We start from the raw sequence: 16,544 nt of genomic DNA, 5'->3' as shown, positions 1-16,544 counted from the left end.
AACAAAATATAACTCCTAACAAGAAAGTAATATTCTAGTTTGCTGAAATTACATTTTTTTTAAGTGTTCCAGTAATATTTCATGAAGGAAAATCAGATTAAAATCTGTCTAAATGTTTCCATGCGATATTTTTCATTTCCTGAAAGTATATAAAATAAACAAACTAGAGGCAAGTTTTACTGTTTAACAAAAAGATGTAGAAACTGGGAAATCATAATAAATTAATTCAGTGTATTGTAGGTATTCAATGTAAGTAATGTATTGTACCAGTAACATTTTTTAGATGGTAAGTATGCATTTTAAAAAAATCTTAAATTTCCAAAGGGTATCACATTTAAGTACGATAGTGAATCTGTTCAGACTTTCATTCTATGTTCTAGTCTAGTTAGCAGCAGCAGTTCATTAATGTTTGTTTTCCCTAATCCTATTTATTTTTTTGCCTGAGTTCTTCCCCATCTTCAGAGGTAAGCCACACTTCTGCAACATACCTTTCATTTAAAAAAATTTATTCATGAACAGCCATGAAGAAAAAAAACAAAAATTAGTTGACAAAATGTCAGCTAAATATTTTAAAACCTCTATTTTCCAACTATAAACATAAACACACCCTATCATCACCCTCTCAGGGAAAAGCCTAAGTGAACAGATGGGCTTTAAACTGTCTCCTGAAGGTAAATAGGCTCAGGTTCTGTCGGACCAAAGTGGGAAACAAATTCCAAAGTAAAGGGACCTCTGTTGAAAATGCCCTGCCTCCATCTGCCAGATGTTCAAATAAAAGAATTGAAGGTAAAAACGCATCAGCTGATCTCGATTGTCATGAGGATGCAGAACGAGAAAAGCAGGTTGTCAATGTACCTCTGGTGGGCCTTTAAAGATCAATATATGCCCATGACTTCCAACCAGAAGCAGTCAGGGAGCCAGTATAGTCTGAAGCACTGGCATAATATTCTCCCCAAAATATTCAGCAGTAAGCAGGCATATAACAGCATTCTGTGTCCCCTGTAGTTTCCAAGTGGGTTTCCAAGGGCCCATGCAAACAACATTGTAGTAACCCACAAAGGACTGGATAAGGCTGGAAAAGTTCACATCAGAAACAGTTACAATCAATCATCACAGCAAAAAGAAACAATAAAAAGGCACCTCCAACACCAAAAGCACCCGTGCAATTAGAGATCCTAAAGTATCCTCAAACTTATTTGGATTAAGTCTCAATGAGCTTGTTCTCATCCAAGCACAATGAGGGCTTGATTAACAAAAAAACAAACCCTCATTTATTGCTGTGTATCAACACTTTAAAAGGAGTACCATCCAAACCACAAATACCATTAAGTAGTTTGGGCTGATAATTCAGCCAGTAGTTTCTGGTACTATTTCTGAAATATAGCATGTTACATATCCTGAGGCCACTTTACACAATAGTGAAAGATATGATTGTTTCAGACAGCCTTATAAACCGGCTGTGCATCAGCCCAATCAATTCTGAGGACACTTGGTTCAGCATACAAGGGTGATCTGAAAGGTACCTTTATCTATGGTTGTGATATGTTTGCGTCCTGGGCAACTCCTGTAAATGGTCTCCCCTCCAAGTTACAAACCCAGTCCACATGTTGTGTTTGTTTACACAAGCTGGGGCATAAATTCTAGTGCATGCCAGTGTGTCATGCACAAAGTGTCCATACAGACCCTGCTGATACACATTTCTAGCGCAATGTTGTAGTCTGGTTTCAAACAGTAGTATGTCAAAGCACATTATGGAACTTTTAGTACACGGAAGCAGAGTCCATATGGTGAGTTAATATGTGGCAAACTACTGCACTGTTGAGTCAGACCCTAGCTTGTCATACAGTCAAGCTCTGGGATAAGGAAAACATGAGGAGAAAGGTATGGGAAGAGAGTAAGGGAGAAATGAAAGCAGGTGTAGGCAGTGACAACATTTTGTAAAAAACTTTGAAGGTCAAGGAACTTGAATCTGATGTGCTTAAAAGGGACTTTAAACTAAAGGAGGCAAGGTGTGAAGTAATGCGGTCAGAGCATGGGGTAGTGACGATGATAGCATTTTAGCAGAGGTCAAAGTGCATTAGGGTAGTACAAAAAAATACATTTCTTTACAAAATTAAAACTTATATTTGATCATCAGGAAGTGCAGTTATCATTATAAATGTGGCTGTAAAGACAGAGAGAGAGTGTTTATTCTTTTACTGTTAAATCCTGGTTCCCAAGCGTTTTATAAGTAACTTAAGGGGGAGAAAGTTTTGCCCCCTCCAATCCATGGAGCTGCAAGCAGTGGTTGCTATTTGAGCTCTCTCACATAGTAGTGCAGAATCAAAATCAGGCCGTTAATCTTTCACATGTCAAATTTTTTGATGATATCATGTCTATGAAACCTTAATTTGACCTGATTGTATATTTATATCATGGTACCATTTTTAATTACATGATCACGTATTATTTCTTCAGGATATCTGCTTCTTTCAGTCCACAGGATAGACAGAGAAAAAGGCAGTGAGTTGCAAGAACACAAAAGGACGTCCTCATGTTTTCTGGCTCTGTCACAGATTCCCTATGCACATTCACCTCATTAACATTGCACAGGCAACTTCTGAGTGTTTGACTTTGTAACTTAAGCATTCTTCAAGTATTTTTGTATGTAACTTAAAAATATATACTGTATGTAATCTTGTCTTCCATCTCAATTGTTAAAACTCCCTTTGACATAAGCAGAAACTTTGTCTGTATAAAGACTACAGAATAAAAACCAATAAAAGAACTGCCATTTCAGTACACCACAAATAAATGAAACCAAAAAATAATATAGTATTCAAAAACAGAAGGATCAAGTTTTACTAGAAAAAAACAACTGTTTAGGAAAAATATAAAACTACAATACATTGTTGGTCTCTAAATTACTACCTCCCTTTTTGTAGGAAACAAGTATCTTTTGCAGTCTTTTTCTTCTAATACTAAAAAGCAAACAAGCATTTTACTTCTAATTCATTAGATTATAGGGGAAGGACCCTTATACAATCTTACAGGCATTTTCACATTAACATACTGTAGATGGGCTCAAAGTAAACTAAATGCAACTTCATACAAAAATGTAAAGAATGATTTCTCATATATATATTTTTTTAAAACAGCCTCTTCCCAAATTAAATCCAACCACCTTCATTTAACCAGGTCAAAGTGTTTTGTGAAAATTCTCAATTTAAATAACTAGAAATCTCTTTACCTCTAAAACTTTTGATGATTTTGTTCAGAACAGGTCAAATTACAAAATTAAAATAATTCTTTAATTCTTGTCCATATTAATGCAGACTTTATTGTATGCAGAAAACTGCAACTTTAAATTTCTAAGCTAGCAGATGTTTTTCACAGAACTCAGAATAACTGCAGAGCTCACAGAAAAGGCAAAGAAATCTTTCACAAATGAAAATGATTAACCACTGATAAAAGATAAAATCTTACATTGAACTAAATTCAGAAAAATACTTTGGAAGCCTTATAACAGATCAAGAATAGGCTAGAAGCCAAATGTATTTTAAAAAGCCAATAACATTAATTCTTAAACCAATCTCCTTTGATCTGAGGTGCAATGATGAACAAAATTAACCAAAAGACAGTTCTGTACATACAAAATACAGCTACATGTTAAGAAAAAAAATTAAGTGTGTGTGCATGTATATATAGGTATCATCATGAATCTACTGTATTTTTTCATTTGATATTTCAGTCTTGTGGTCTCTTTAATAATTATGAAAATAGAGGAACATAAAAGTGAAGATCCTTTTTTAAAAAATATATCTTCGTGGTGATTGCTTTTTTGCAGAGAATGTGTGATTATTGGAGGCAGTACACTACTTAAAAATCAGGACCATCTCAACATCAGTGGCAGATTTACCATGAAACAAACCGTGCAAGTGCACGGGGACCCGAACAATAGGGGACCCAAAAATGCAGGACAAATCTGAAATGACTGAATTTAATAAGTGTCACAAAGCAGTCTAGGCTTTCTGCATTCTGTGAACTTCGCTCTAAACATTTTTTTTTTTTAAAGTAGTCTAGCAAAGAATTTTGCTTTGCCAGTTTTTCGCTGTCTTGGCAATAGCATGACAGCAACTAAGGGAAATCATCATTTGCCAATTAAAGTCTGTCTGCTTGACCAATTAGCCAATTGAACAAAAGCACCTTACCCTGCACTTTGTAACAATGCCTGTAATTTGTCACTAGTATGTAATGGTTAAAAATCCCATTTTTACAATGCCTGATAAAAACATGGCATTAACTGTGATAAACCTAAATGGGTGATCCATGGCCTACCCAAGCCCAACTGTGGCTATGCCCCTGCTCTTTCAGACTTTTTTAATCTGCCTAAAATCAAGGTCAGATTTTAGCAATGAAGCAACATTGAGTCTGGCAATCAAAAATGCAAAAAAATGAAGGCAAGGCAAGAAGACAAAGCTAAGCAAAAAGACAGTTTGTCATCTTATTTTTAAGAGCTTGAAGTATTGAATAATGGACATTAATCAAAAAGTATGGGCAAGAAAACATCTGAATTATCTGATCACTTGCTGAGTTGTGGGGATACCACAATGACTGCAAAAGTTGAATAAGGACTCTGAATTGACAATGGCACTACAAAATATTGGCAATTTTGTTGAATTAAGGGAAGAAACCTACCCTGAAGTCATTGCATTATGGCCAAAATCAGTTTAATTAGATCTGATAGAACAATTCTTAGTAAATAAACCAAAAAAGTAGGTAATATGGAAAATTTGAGAAAAGAGTATGAAGTTGCAGGACAAAAGCAACTTAGAGGTCTTCATGAGTCCCATTTTCTGAGGATGAAGAAAAATGGGATGACAGAAATGAGAATTTGGCTGATTTTTTCAGAGACCACTAAGGCAGTCCACTATTCAAATTATTCCCTGACCATAGTAAAAGAAAAGCAAACATTTGTCGATGGGCACTCTAATTGGAGAAACGTTGCAAGACATATTGCTGATCATGAGACTTCCAAAGCTCAGATTCATGCAATGTGTAAGTTTGTTCAAAGGTGTAAATTATTTGGAAGAATTGATTCTGTGTTATCAGCTCAGTTTGAAAAGGAGTATTCTTATTGGAGGAAAGAACTGAGACATGATGTTGCCATGGTCAAACGGCTGTCTTCTTTGGAACTACCTCGAAGAGGACATGATGAGTCATCATTGTCAAATCAAAAATGTAATTTTTTTTAACCTGCCTTGAATAGCTTAGTGAATTTGACAATTCTCCTCAAAAAAATTTGAAAAATCATCAGTATTGTGGCTCAGGGAAGACCAACTTTTTAAACACACCAAACCTACAATGAATTCATCACTATAATGGCAGAGCGGCTTAGAAACCAATTCACTGATGAAGTAAAGGATGCCAAGTACTATTCCATAATAGTCAATTCAACACCAGATATGCGTCATGTATTCCAATTAACATTAAATTTTAAAATATATGTGACTGGCAATGGTGAAGTTGTAGAGCGATTTGTTTTGTCCCACTAAAATCCCACGCTTCTGAATGTCTAGAGACAACTGTTTTGAAATTCATTGCAAATTCAGGTTTGGACATCAAAAATTATCAAAAGCTCTGCCCATGACAGAAAATATTCGGGTCTACAGGCAAGACTGAACAATACAAGCCCCTCTGCTTTATTTATACCACATTCCAGCCATTCCTTAAATTTAATTTCCAACACTGCAGCCGAATCTTGTGAGGGAGCTACACATTTTTTTGACTTCTTTCAAAATGTGTATGCTTTTTTTCGGTTTCCATGCATTGGTGGAGTATGCTACAATCATGCTTGGAGCAGGCAAATGAAAAACATTTGATAGTTAAAGAATTTGTAACACCGGGTGCTCTGCTCGTGCGGATGCTGTTTTGGCTTTGAAAATGAACTATGAAGCTATAAAAAAAACCTTAATAGACATATCCATATCAATTTCTGAAAAAATGTGCACAAAAACTGAAGCAAAATCCTTAGCAGAAGTCTGAAAAGTACGATATTGCTGTTTTTACTCTTTTGTGGAACTCTTTACTTCAAAGAATTAATGCTGTCAGCATTAAAGTTTGCACCATCGCTACAAAAGTTTGATACAAATTTACTGAATGCTGCACAATTGTTACCCTGCTCCACACGACCGCGTTATATTGGGGTACAGATGTAATTTTTATTGCAGTATTATATTGCATAGTTTGTCAGATAATAAATCATTCATACTGTGCTATATATTCAAACTAATGAAAAGATATTTTTGCACGTATGTAGTAAAAATTTAAAATATTTTACTCTGGACATGACAAAAAAAATCCATCACTGCAGTAGGAATCAACTGTAGACATTTCTTCCAACTCCGTGTATTAATTCTAATATCAGGCAGCCCTATGTTCGGAGCAGTCTCTAAACCTCCGGCCTCCCAGACAGGACCATCTGACACAGCAGATTGTATCAGAAGAAACATCCACCTTTGTGAAGAGAGTTAGAGTCATCACCAGGGTAATCTTGAACAGTTCCCAACAGTGCACGTGGTTTGTTTGTTTTTGCTGAGTATATTTACCCTGCCTCCTATTCAAAACAGGATGGGAATCAAGAACATCCAAAGCCTACATTTGGCTTCAAAATGTAAATCTTCTTTAAATGCTATGAAAATGTGATAAATTGTGAGGAAGTACAAACAAGTAGTAAAAACTTGGTTAAAAATGTAGATGTCTCATAAGATCCGCTAAAATGTACGTATTACAAAAAGGAAAAAGGTTTCATGTGAGTAGGTAATTAAAACAAGAGCAGATAGGTACACAACGTTGCTAGACCAAAACACAAAACCAAACTTTTGGGTGGAAGTCAATGCCAGTTCAGGAGTGGACGGAAAAGGCAGTTAAGGAAAGGGAAGCATAGTAGCAAAATAGGCCCCTGCTTTGAATTCAGCCCCATTTAAGGATTTAAGTCTTCTGACCAGCACACAAATCGATAGGCCATCTGAAGATCCCAAGGGACAAATGATGCAACCGACTGAAACAGTGCAGGCTGTAATCCTGTGTTATCAATGCTCATATCATTGTGACTATTGCCGTTTTGGAGGCTCTTTGAACTGTGTGATAGAACACCTGCTGCTCAGAGGCCACTGAGCTATTTGTGCTGCAGGCAATCTTAGCAATGGCTTCCTGTGTGCTCACAAGGCCAAAGCACTGAAACAGGTGCAGCACAGCAGAGATGCCCCCTTCCTAAAAATCAGCGGCTGTGATCTCACCATCCCCTCTTCCACTACCGCAGCTCAGTGACAGAGCATGAATGGAGATAGGAGCTCAGGTGATGCTCTTTCGCCTGCAGCCTGCTGCGGAGGGAAGTGCAGTGGGGCCATCACAAGAGCCTGCTGGAGAGAATGCTGTGCTGTAGGGGACCTACTTGGGGTAGGGAGGAGGGGGAGAGAAGAGAAACCTTTCAATGAAGAGTGAGGAATGGGGAGGTGTCAGGGAACAGGGTCCTGCTTCTTTGGGGCACATTTCCTATGCAGTTAAGGTAGAATTTTCAACTTGTAACTGTCATAGACACACACAGGGGGTGGGTAGTGGGAGTTGAAAAAAACAAAAGACAGACTTTTGACAAGATTTTAGTGTGAGCGCATGAACTGTTTGCGTACATGTTTTTGATTGATGATTTTCAAACTGTTGGAGTTGATAATACTGGTCAACAGACAACTAGCAAGGGCCCTTGTGGCCTTTCCCTGGGCAACCCCAAGACCGATCTGGTATTCTGATACTATGGAGATGACCATAGGATGAATACCTAAATAGTTGAACAAGGGGGAACGGCCAGAATGTGTAAAATTGTTGGGATTTTGACTACATTACTTTTCTGAAAATACTGTTATTTGGTTTGCCAACCTGTCTGAACTGCAATAGCTTCTTTTGAAGCAGCACTTACAGCGCCAGTATGTAGGTACATTCCTATGGAGACTTTTTTAATAGCATGCACTGGGGTACCAGAAACTAGCTCAGCAACCACCAGTAAAGATAAGCAAAAAATGGGTTTAATAAAACTCATCCTGGAGCAAGATATTTTAAGGGTGTGGGGATCATGGTTGCATTTTTTGTTTGTTTTTTTTGTTTTGAAGGAGGAGGGTTACTCTCATCTCATTATCAAGAAATGAGTGAGGAGACAAAGCAGTACTTCTCTTATCCCCAAGAAGCAGTTGAGAGGAGTGAAGTGGGATTACCTCTCTCCACAACCTGCACCAGTAGAGAGCTGGATGGAAATGGAAGTCTGTCCTCCCTCCCACACAGCAGCAGCAGATAGTTACAGGCAAGCGGTGAGGGTGGCTATGACAGACACAGCAGCGCAGAGCTGATCCCACAATATTACTGGGAAGACTGATGCAACCATCATTTTTTCTGGTCTGTTTAACCATTTTTATTTCACCGCATATTGCTATCAGATAAAAGTAAAAAACACAAACTATTGGTCTCTTTCATAGCAAAAGCCATTCTGTAACGTTTCTAATGCTCATGAACTCTAATTTTTCACGTGATATTATAAGAGCGTAGAAGTGACAACAACACTATGATTAAAGGTTATGTTCATATTTAATTGCAGGGTCCCAGCCTGGAAGTGATATTTTCCCCACCAGTTTTGAAAGAATCATCATATCAGAAGCAAACCTCACCAAGTCAGTTAGTTACAGGCCTCAAAGCAGGATCCAACTCGACAACATAGTAGAGGATCCAGAGAGCTGTAAGGTGTAGCTTGGCTCTCACAGGACCCAGCAACAGCAGGCTGAGTTGTGCTAGCATATTACAGTTGTGCAGGCGTATGAAGATGGAATGCATCTGGCCAGGTAGATGGTGGTAGAGGGTTGCACTATCTATAGATAATAAAGCCAATCCATTACAACCAAATAAGCCAAAAGTCAATTTGTGACAGAGGAGTAAAGAATTGGCCTAGCACAGAACCTTTCTACCTCAGCATAGCAGATCAGAGCCTATGCCCTGTTCCCCTCTTGGCTGCATTCAGGTAAGCCCGCCCCATTTCCCCTCCCTCATGACCCAAATGCAGTTGCAGTCCTCTTTTTCCTGCTGCCTGGACAAAGACCCATCACATTAATTTGTGGTGAGCACATTCTATCTTTATTGGTCAATTTTAAGCAAATCATCTAAGAAGAGGTGTGAGGACATTTTTGCCAGACTATTTAAGCAAGCAGCTTTTCTATCTATATGGTCACACTGGGATATACAATTTAAAGTTTTGTTTTAATGATGATTCAGGTTCCAGGTATTACTCTTGTGTCTCTTAAGTTTTCTTGCATAAAAACACCCACATTATTTCACTCACTTGTGGTATGTGTGTCTTGCATATTAGAACAGATTTATTAATTGTAACAGATTCTGCAAGTAGTCCTTGAAAATTCAGTAGGTTAAATAATATTTGCGGTGGAATCCACTACCAAAGCTACACTAGCTTTGGAAAGGCTGCAGAAAGAGCAAAAGCCACAGGTCATTAGGGTAAAAACCATGATCCTCTAAACAGTAAAATGACATTTATGTACTGTAGGGGGCTTAATGTATAATAGTGCTGGATTGCAGTAGTCAAAACCATATGCTTGGGACTTCCTGTGAGTGGACACAGGACTGTTGAATACCTTCAGGAAAGACTTGTAAGAGATTACTATTTGTGCCAAGTCTGATTTTAGTGATTGGTGTTAAACAGAGTTGTGCCCTTTGTTCACCAGTCAAGCATTTCCTTTCTTTGGTTGGTGATGTGAACACAAAGACTTGACTATAATCCTCAAAAGGTAGTTCACCTTAGGTTTTGTTCAACCCTAACTTTCACTTTTCCTATCTTTTACTATGCAATCTTATATTATAAATTAACATAACTTTTGTCATGGATTTATTTTTTCCAGAGGAGGTGGGGGAGAGATTATCACTAATGATTCTTATAAATTTCTTGATTAAGAGCTACTGGGCTTCATAATTCCTGAGCCTAAGCCATATTTGAGAACTGGGCCCTGTAAATTTAAAACCATTCCTCAAGGAGTGTGGGGTGGAGGGTGTCATTTAACAGATTCTCATTAAAGTAAACATGCAGGGGGATTTTTGTATATAATAATATATTGTTTTAAAAAAATATTGTGGCAGCCTTGAACTATATAAAACACAGGAAATCAGAAAATAGTTATACAAATTATCATATCCTGGTCTCCTAGATGCCTCAGTACTTTGGCCATTCAGGACAAAGTAAGACAATCAAAACTGCACATTTTGTACAATTGTAATTGTACTTGTACATTTGCCTTAGCTTATTTTGGAGCAAAAAGACTTCCCTATGTCCTCTTTTCTGTGGCTAAAGCACACTCTTGTCTGCCCAGCTAATGAAATCATTACATCTCTGACTAAAATCACAATAGCTATACTGGCTTTTAAATATACACATACACAATATATAGTACTAGCCTAACTTCATCAATGTTGTCCACTCTTCCCATTTTATTGAGGTTCTCATCCCATCTGGTGATTTTTGTAAAGCCTCATCTTGTGAAGTCTAGTGGTTACATGAGAATCTCAGCTTTTATTTGGGGGTAAAGAAGTTTCTAGCCCTCAGGGATGCAGAGAAAAGCTTGAGAACATGACTCCTACAGGCTCAAAAACCAGAAGGTAAACAAACACAAAATATATTATTTTAAAATCTAGTGATTTTTAGGGGCCTGGCTGATAATTTTTGGATCACTTGAAGTTGGTAATACTGGTTCATAAAAATTAATTTAAATTAATCAGTCCTTGATCTTGGTCTGTTATTGGAAGTTACATTAGCCCTTAAATCAGATCCTCCTTTTAACATTTCATGAACACTTCTAAACATTGGCCTATGCAGAGTTAGTAAACCTTGCATCCCTACTTTCTAAACTAGATTACATTAAGTGATTGCTTTACAGCCTACCAGGTAGAACATTTATGAATATCTTATGCAAAACGCTTTCATATTATATTTCATATACAATTCCATTCCTCATCCTAGATTATTGTTGAATAACTACTATATAACATAGGTGCCTTTTATTATTTACAAAAATGCTGAAACATGTAAATCTTTCAACTGGGTCTAGCCCAGGGGTGGGTAAAGCTTTTGGCCTGTGCCTCCCCTAACAGGCAGGTGTGGCCCGGCCCCCGCACCGTATCCAACCCCCCCCCCACTTCTCGCCCCTGATGGGCCTCTGCCCCATCCACCCCTCCTGCTCCCTGTCCCCTGACCACCCCCAAGACCCGCCTGCCCATAACTGCCGCATCCAACCTCCTCTCTCCTTCCTGACTGCCCCCACCCCAGGATCTCTGCACCATCCAACAACCCCTTCTTCCTGACCAGCCCCGGAACTCCCACCCCTGAATGCCACCAGCTGCCCCATCCAACCCCTCCTCTCATTCCTGACTGCCCCCCTGGAACCCCTGCCCCATCCACCCTCCTGCTGTCTGACCACCCCTGGAACCCCTGCCCCCATTCAATGCCCCCTGTTCCCCTCCCTCTGAGCACCCCAACCCCTATCCACACCCCCGGGCCCTGACCACCTCCCAAACTCCCCTGCTCCCTGACCATGCTGCCTAGAGCAGTGGTGGCTGGCGGCGTGGCTGCACCATGACAGGCAGCCACGCCACCCGGCTGGAGCCAGTCACACACCGTGCAGCACAAAACACCAGGTCAGGCTGGGCTCTGCAGCTGCGCTGCCCCGAGCTCACCACCCCACCACCCAGAGCATTGCGCTGGTGGTGCATTAAGCTGAGGCTGCGGGGGAGAGGGTACAACAGAGGAAGGGCTGGGGGCTAGCCTCCTGGGCCAGGAGCTCAGGGGCCGGGAAGAACGGTCCTGTGGGCCAGATGTGGCCTGCAGGCCATAACTTGCCCACCTCTGGTCTAGCCCATGCAAGTCAATGACCTCCAAATTCCTTTATATATAGTTTTGGCCTCTGAAGCCTACAAGCCTCCTATTCCTTCATTTAAGACCTTTGAGTTTTGAAACTTTCATTCTGCCTCAGATCCGAAACTCAGTTCTTCATTTCTCTCAGGACAATGCTAGGTCTAATTTTAAGGCTAATCCTAAAAGACTGCTTTCCCATAGTTTATCAGTCTCACTAAGGATTTGGCTTTGTTTTTAACTTTTTATTTGTCGGAAAAATCAAATGAAAACAGTAAGTAAAAATGAAAAATATTTTGTACAGATTTCTCAAAGAAGATTTAACATGTTCCTTGTTTTATAACAAGGTAAGAATGAGGTAGCTGTTCCCAGTAGTGTAGATGTACTAGTGAAAACTCTGCGCAACAGAGAACAATCTCAAAATTGGCAGAAAGATGGACTAAATGACCCTATACAGTAGTTTTTTTTTCCCAACTCTAGATTCTATGATTCCTGAGCTTGAAACACAAAATAGAAGAAAGTGAGTTTTAAGCCATAATAATGGTTTTACTTTTATAAATTGCCACTGACCAAGAGATGCCGATTTGAGGAAATGCTGAATTCACAGTGTGTCAAAAGTACTTTTCCCATTATACTACATTAGCTGTGTACAAATTTTATTATTATTAAAAAGGTATTGTATAATGCCTCAAAATCCATGTAAGGTACTAAAAAGTGAAATCTATATTGCATTAAATATGCAAACATCTTCTGCCATACATTAAGGCCTCGTCTACATATGGTCTTCATACCAGTATAATGCTGCATTTCAGTTTGGGGGGGTGTGTCATTTTTTTTAAACTAATATAGTGATACTGGTACACCCCCCAGTGTGGACCAAGTTATACTGGTATAAAGATCCCTTAAAAGGAAAAAACTATACGGTATAAAGCACCATTATACCAGTATAAATACAAATTAAGCAGGGCGGTTGGACTTTAACTATACTGGTAAAATTAAAAGAGTACAATTTTTGTGTGTACCTGCCCTCAGGTATACCTGCCATAAAATTCTGTTTTTTTCAGAACCCTAAAATATCATAGGATCATAATGTTCATACTATGGATTATTCATCAGACAAGATGGTGCATCAGGTTAGTATACAAAACAAGATGTGTCTTGGTTGTATATTTTACAATGTTAACACTTCAAAGTACACCTAGAACAGGAACTAAATCCCAGCAGAGGGTGGAAGAGAGACAAAAAGAAAAAATGGAAACTCAATCACGTTTTCTCTTCCTAAATTCATTTTAATTTCTCTTCAACAAGCCATTACAAGTGTGAACTTTGGTCAGAAGAGAATATATTTAATAGTCCTATGTTCCTATTTGTACATATGGAAACTGTGTCTTTCCCACCATACCTGGGTACATTAAGCCAATTATTTTAAAACTTTAACAAACTTAATATACCCACAACATAATCAAGAAATTATATTTTGATTAGATGGAATGTTAAACCAATTTTCAATAAGGGAAACTTATTGGAAATACAACTTTCTTCTCAATTTCAAAGAAAACATACTAAAGTAAAATGAGATACAAATCGTTTTACTAGTATATCAGCAAAGTGACCCACTGTCCACGTTTAAAAATTAAATATATATTTATTATGAACAGATGGTGGCCAAGGAAGGTATCAACTCTGTCTCTTAGCCAGAAGGTCAGGTCATGGCTCAGAAACCAAAGAACAATTGCTGCTCTGCCATCCATAAGATTATACATTACATTTTTCTTTTCTAAACATGAAACTAAATGTAAAATAAGAATAGCTTATTTACAATAAGAATTTTAACGACCTCTTACATTTTTATCAAAGCAAAATAGCTCTACTTATCTCACTATCATAGATTGCTTTACATAGTTTCTAATATTATTCAGCATATAGAGCTTTGCTGATTAGTAGTGTCATTAAAAGCCTAACTTAGAAAATGACTAGTAAATACCAAGAACAATAATTATTTAAACACATATAGTTGTTTTTCTAGAATCCAACAATCACGTCCTTTAAAAATGTTTGAAAACCTAAATATGGTATGTTATGCTTCAAGGAATAACTCCTCCTTTTAAAATGTATGAGGGTGCTAATTATCATTTTTAACATTTCATTATTCCCATAATGGTAGAGCACAAGTAATCCTAAATGTAAACTTAAATATTTTGTTACATTGTCTAGTTCAACAAAAAAATTAACCTTGGAGAAGGCTGCAGAACAAGACTTTCAGTGCAAGATACTTCTTTGAATACTCTATTGCACACTTCCTAGTTCATTAGAATACTGAGACTATGCCAACTCTCTTATTTGAGATATCTGTCAAGACACAAGATGAAAAACAAAAATACAGGCTCAAGTGTTCTTAGACCATAAGGATCTAGTGAAAAAACTTACAAGGCCCTTGTATTGCTGTGCTGTATAATCCGATATAGTAAATAAGTTTTTTAAAAGAATTATTTTAACTAGTAAATATATAAACTTAAAAAAATACATAATGGGTCTTTTGATTATAATTTCATTTAGTATTGTTTCAATTTTGAGTTAAGATACATTTTTTTAAAAAGTTAATGGTTAGAAATTTTCTGTGGCTACTCATCAAGGTTTTGTAGCATTACTAAATAAAATCTCTTTTTAATTCATAACATTACTTTTTCCTGCATATATTCCTTTCAGATGAACTGATGTGTTCACTTGCTGAAAAGGGAAAAAAAAAGTTTTAAAAATGCTGGATGAACAGCTGTAAGTAGTATTTAAAATCACTGAAATATAACATACGTAAACACTTTTCTGTGTATTCAGAACATACTGCCAATCTCTAGTCATGTATACGTCATATCTCATGAAACAAAAATTGGAAGTTTGAAAACTGGAAATTTAAGCTAGTGAGTCACACTGAAAAGAGGGAGATTTCAAAAAAATGCAACATAACATCTGTTTGAACTATTAGTGAAGTAAGCTGCAGTACGCCCTAATTTAATATTTGCTAATAAGGGACATCTTCTCAGTCTACTTGCAAGGCATACACTGGTTTTGTAAGCAATACAAACTCATCTTTAAATTACCAACAATTAATTCCTAGTGGCACATTTGCATAAAATGTTTCTTTGAAACTTTTCTATGAATCACAAAAATCAATTGAATTGAATGTTTAGAGAAATTGGTAAAAAAATGACACACTATGCCTTATACTCCAAACTTTATCCTTGTTTATGTTTTGTCTTGCTTTGTATGCATACCCATTTTGTGTGTTTATCAGTGAGATGTATAACCATAAGTATATAGTACATAGGCTCAATATGTATGAAATCTATCATATGTGTTCATACACTATATATGAAGAATATGATGAGTATTAGGTAATACTGCACCTTTTTAGGGCTGAAAACAAGGATAAGGCAGGCAAGAGGCATTTCTTTAATAGTAATAGCTGGCTTTTTGCCATTAGTTTAGAATCCACATAACAGTAATAAATAATCAGTATCAGAAGAACGAATCATTCCAACTTCAGAAATAACCCTACTTATGTTTCTAATAACTGCAAAGTTATGGCAGTATCATCTCTTACCTGGTCCTTAATTTCAAGCTCCCTTATAGTTTTTGTTCTGTACTCTCTGTGCTCCTTTTCTGCCTCATCCTTCTTCATTTTGGTTTGATTCAACTGAAAACGCATTTCTCCACACACCTGTTAGATTACACAGACAACATGATCTGTAGATTGTGGAACCCACAGTTTAATGTTTGTAATTAGATCTTTTGGTGCCCCCTAGAGATCATTTGAATCCAGCACATTTTTATTTACAGATATTTTAAGATGACATATGGTAAATATTTTTTATATAAAAAGGTGGATCTGAAATCCTTGTATTGTCTTTAACTTTGAAATATGCAGTGCCTGCCAGATTCAATTATATTCGGATCAAGATTTTGTAAAATACTTATTCTGTCAATATGTGCGCTACTAAATACATTTAAACTACAGTTGCTGGTTATTACATTTTCTTCCATTCTCTTTTTAAATCCAAAGATATTCTAGGATCACACTTTCAAATGCTAAAATTAAAGGATGTGTTACATTTCCAGAGCACGATTTCCTGTTTTGCCATTTTTTTCTTCAGGTAAGAATGAAAATCTTGAGCTTGTACTGTAATTATTTTCAAAGTTGTACTTAAACACTATATTCTCATTAAGAGGTTGAACATAAAATTCCTTAACAGCAACAACTTATTCAAATGTATACGCGGACACTGGAAAAGCCAAAAAAGCACCCAAAGGACTTATTTTGTGTGGAGAGACAGAGAGAATTCGTCTTCAGAAAGGTAACTCATATTCCATTCTAGATCTTGACCTCTTCCAGACCAAAACATTTGATATATTCTCTGTGTTGTCTTCTCCCTCAATCTATCCCAAGCTTACAGGGCCAGGGCCTGTGGAAGTGTTTGCTCTTCCTCTCTCTACATTTTTGGAGCAGGTCTGTCTTCTTCCACATTCACAATCCCAGGCGTTAATGGGCCCTGTTTGATGTCAAAAAGCAGAAGTTTTGGATAGGATCTCTGCCTCTGCTTCCTCATCTAAGATAATGGCCCCC

General features: G+C 37.4%; 1 protein-coding gene across 10 annotated transcripts in view; it reads right to left on the bottom strand.

Moving 5' to 3' along the window:
• SDCCAG8 (serologically defined colon cancer antigen 8) overlaps positions 1-16,544 on the bottom strand; it is a 153,975-nt gene that overhangs the window by 90,850 nt on the left and 46,581 nt on the right. For all 10 annotated transcript variants that reach the window (XM_030557001.1, XM_030557005.1, XM_030557007.1 and 7 more), the window contains exon 12: positions 15,525-15,641. In XM_030557001.1, the coding sequence (XP_030412861.1) occupies positions 15,525-15,641 (117 nt within the window). The remainder of the gene's footprint in view (positions 1-15,524; positions 15,642-16,544) is intronic.

Source organism: Gopherus evgoodei, chromosome 3 (genome assembly GCF_007399415.2).
Source record: "Gopherus evgoodei ecotype Sinaloan lineage chromosome 3, rGopEvg1_v1.p, whole genome shotgun sequence".
In the NCBI taxonomy this organism is placed as follows: domain Eukaryota; kingdom Metazoa; phylum Chordata; order Testudines; family Testudinidae; genus Gopherus; species Gopherus evgoodei.
Note: the sequence above shows the minus strand (reverse complement) of the source record. Positions and strands in the feature narration are given on the sequence as shown.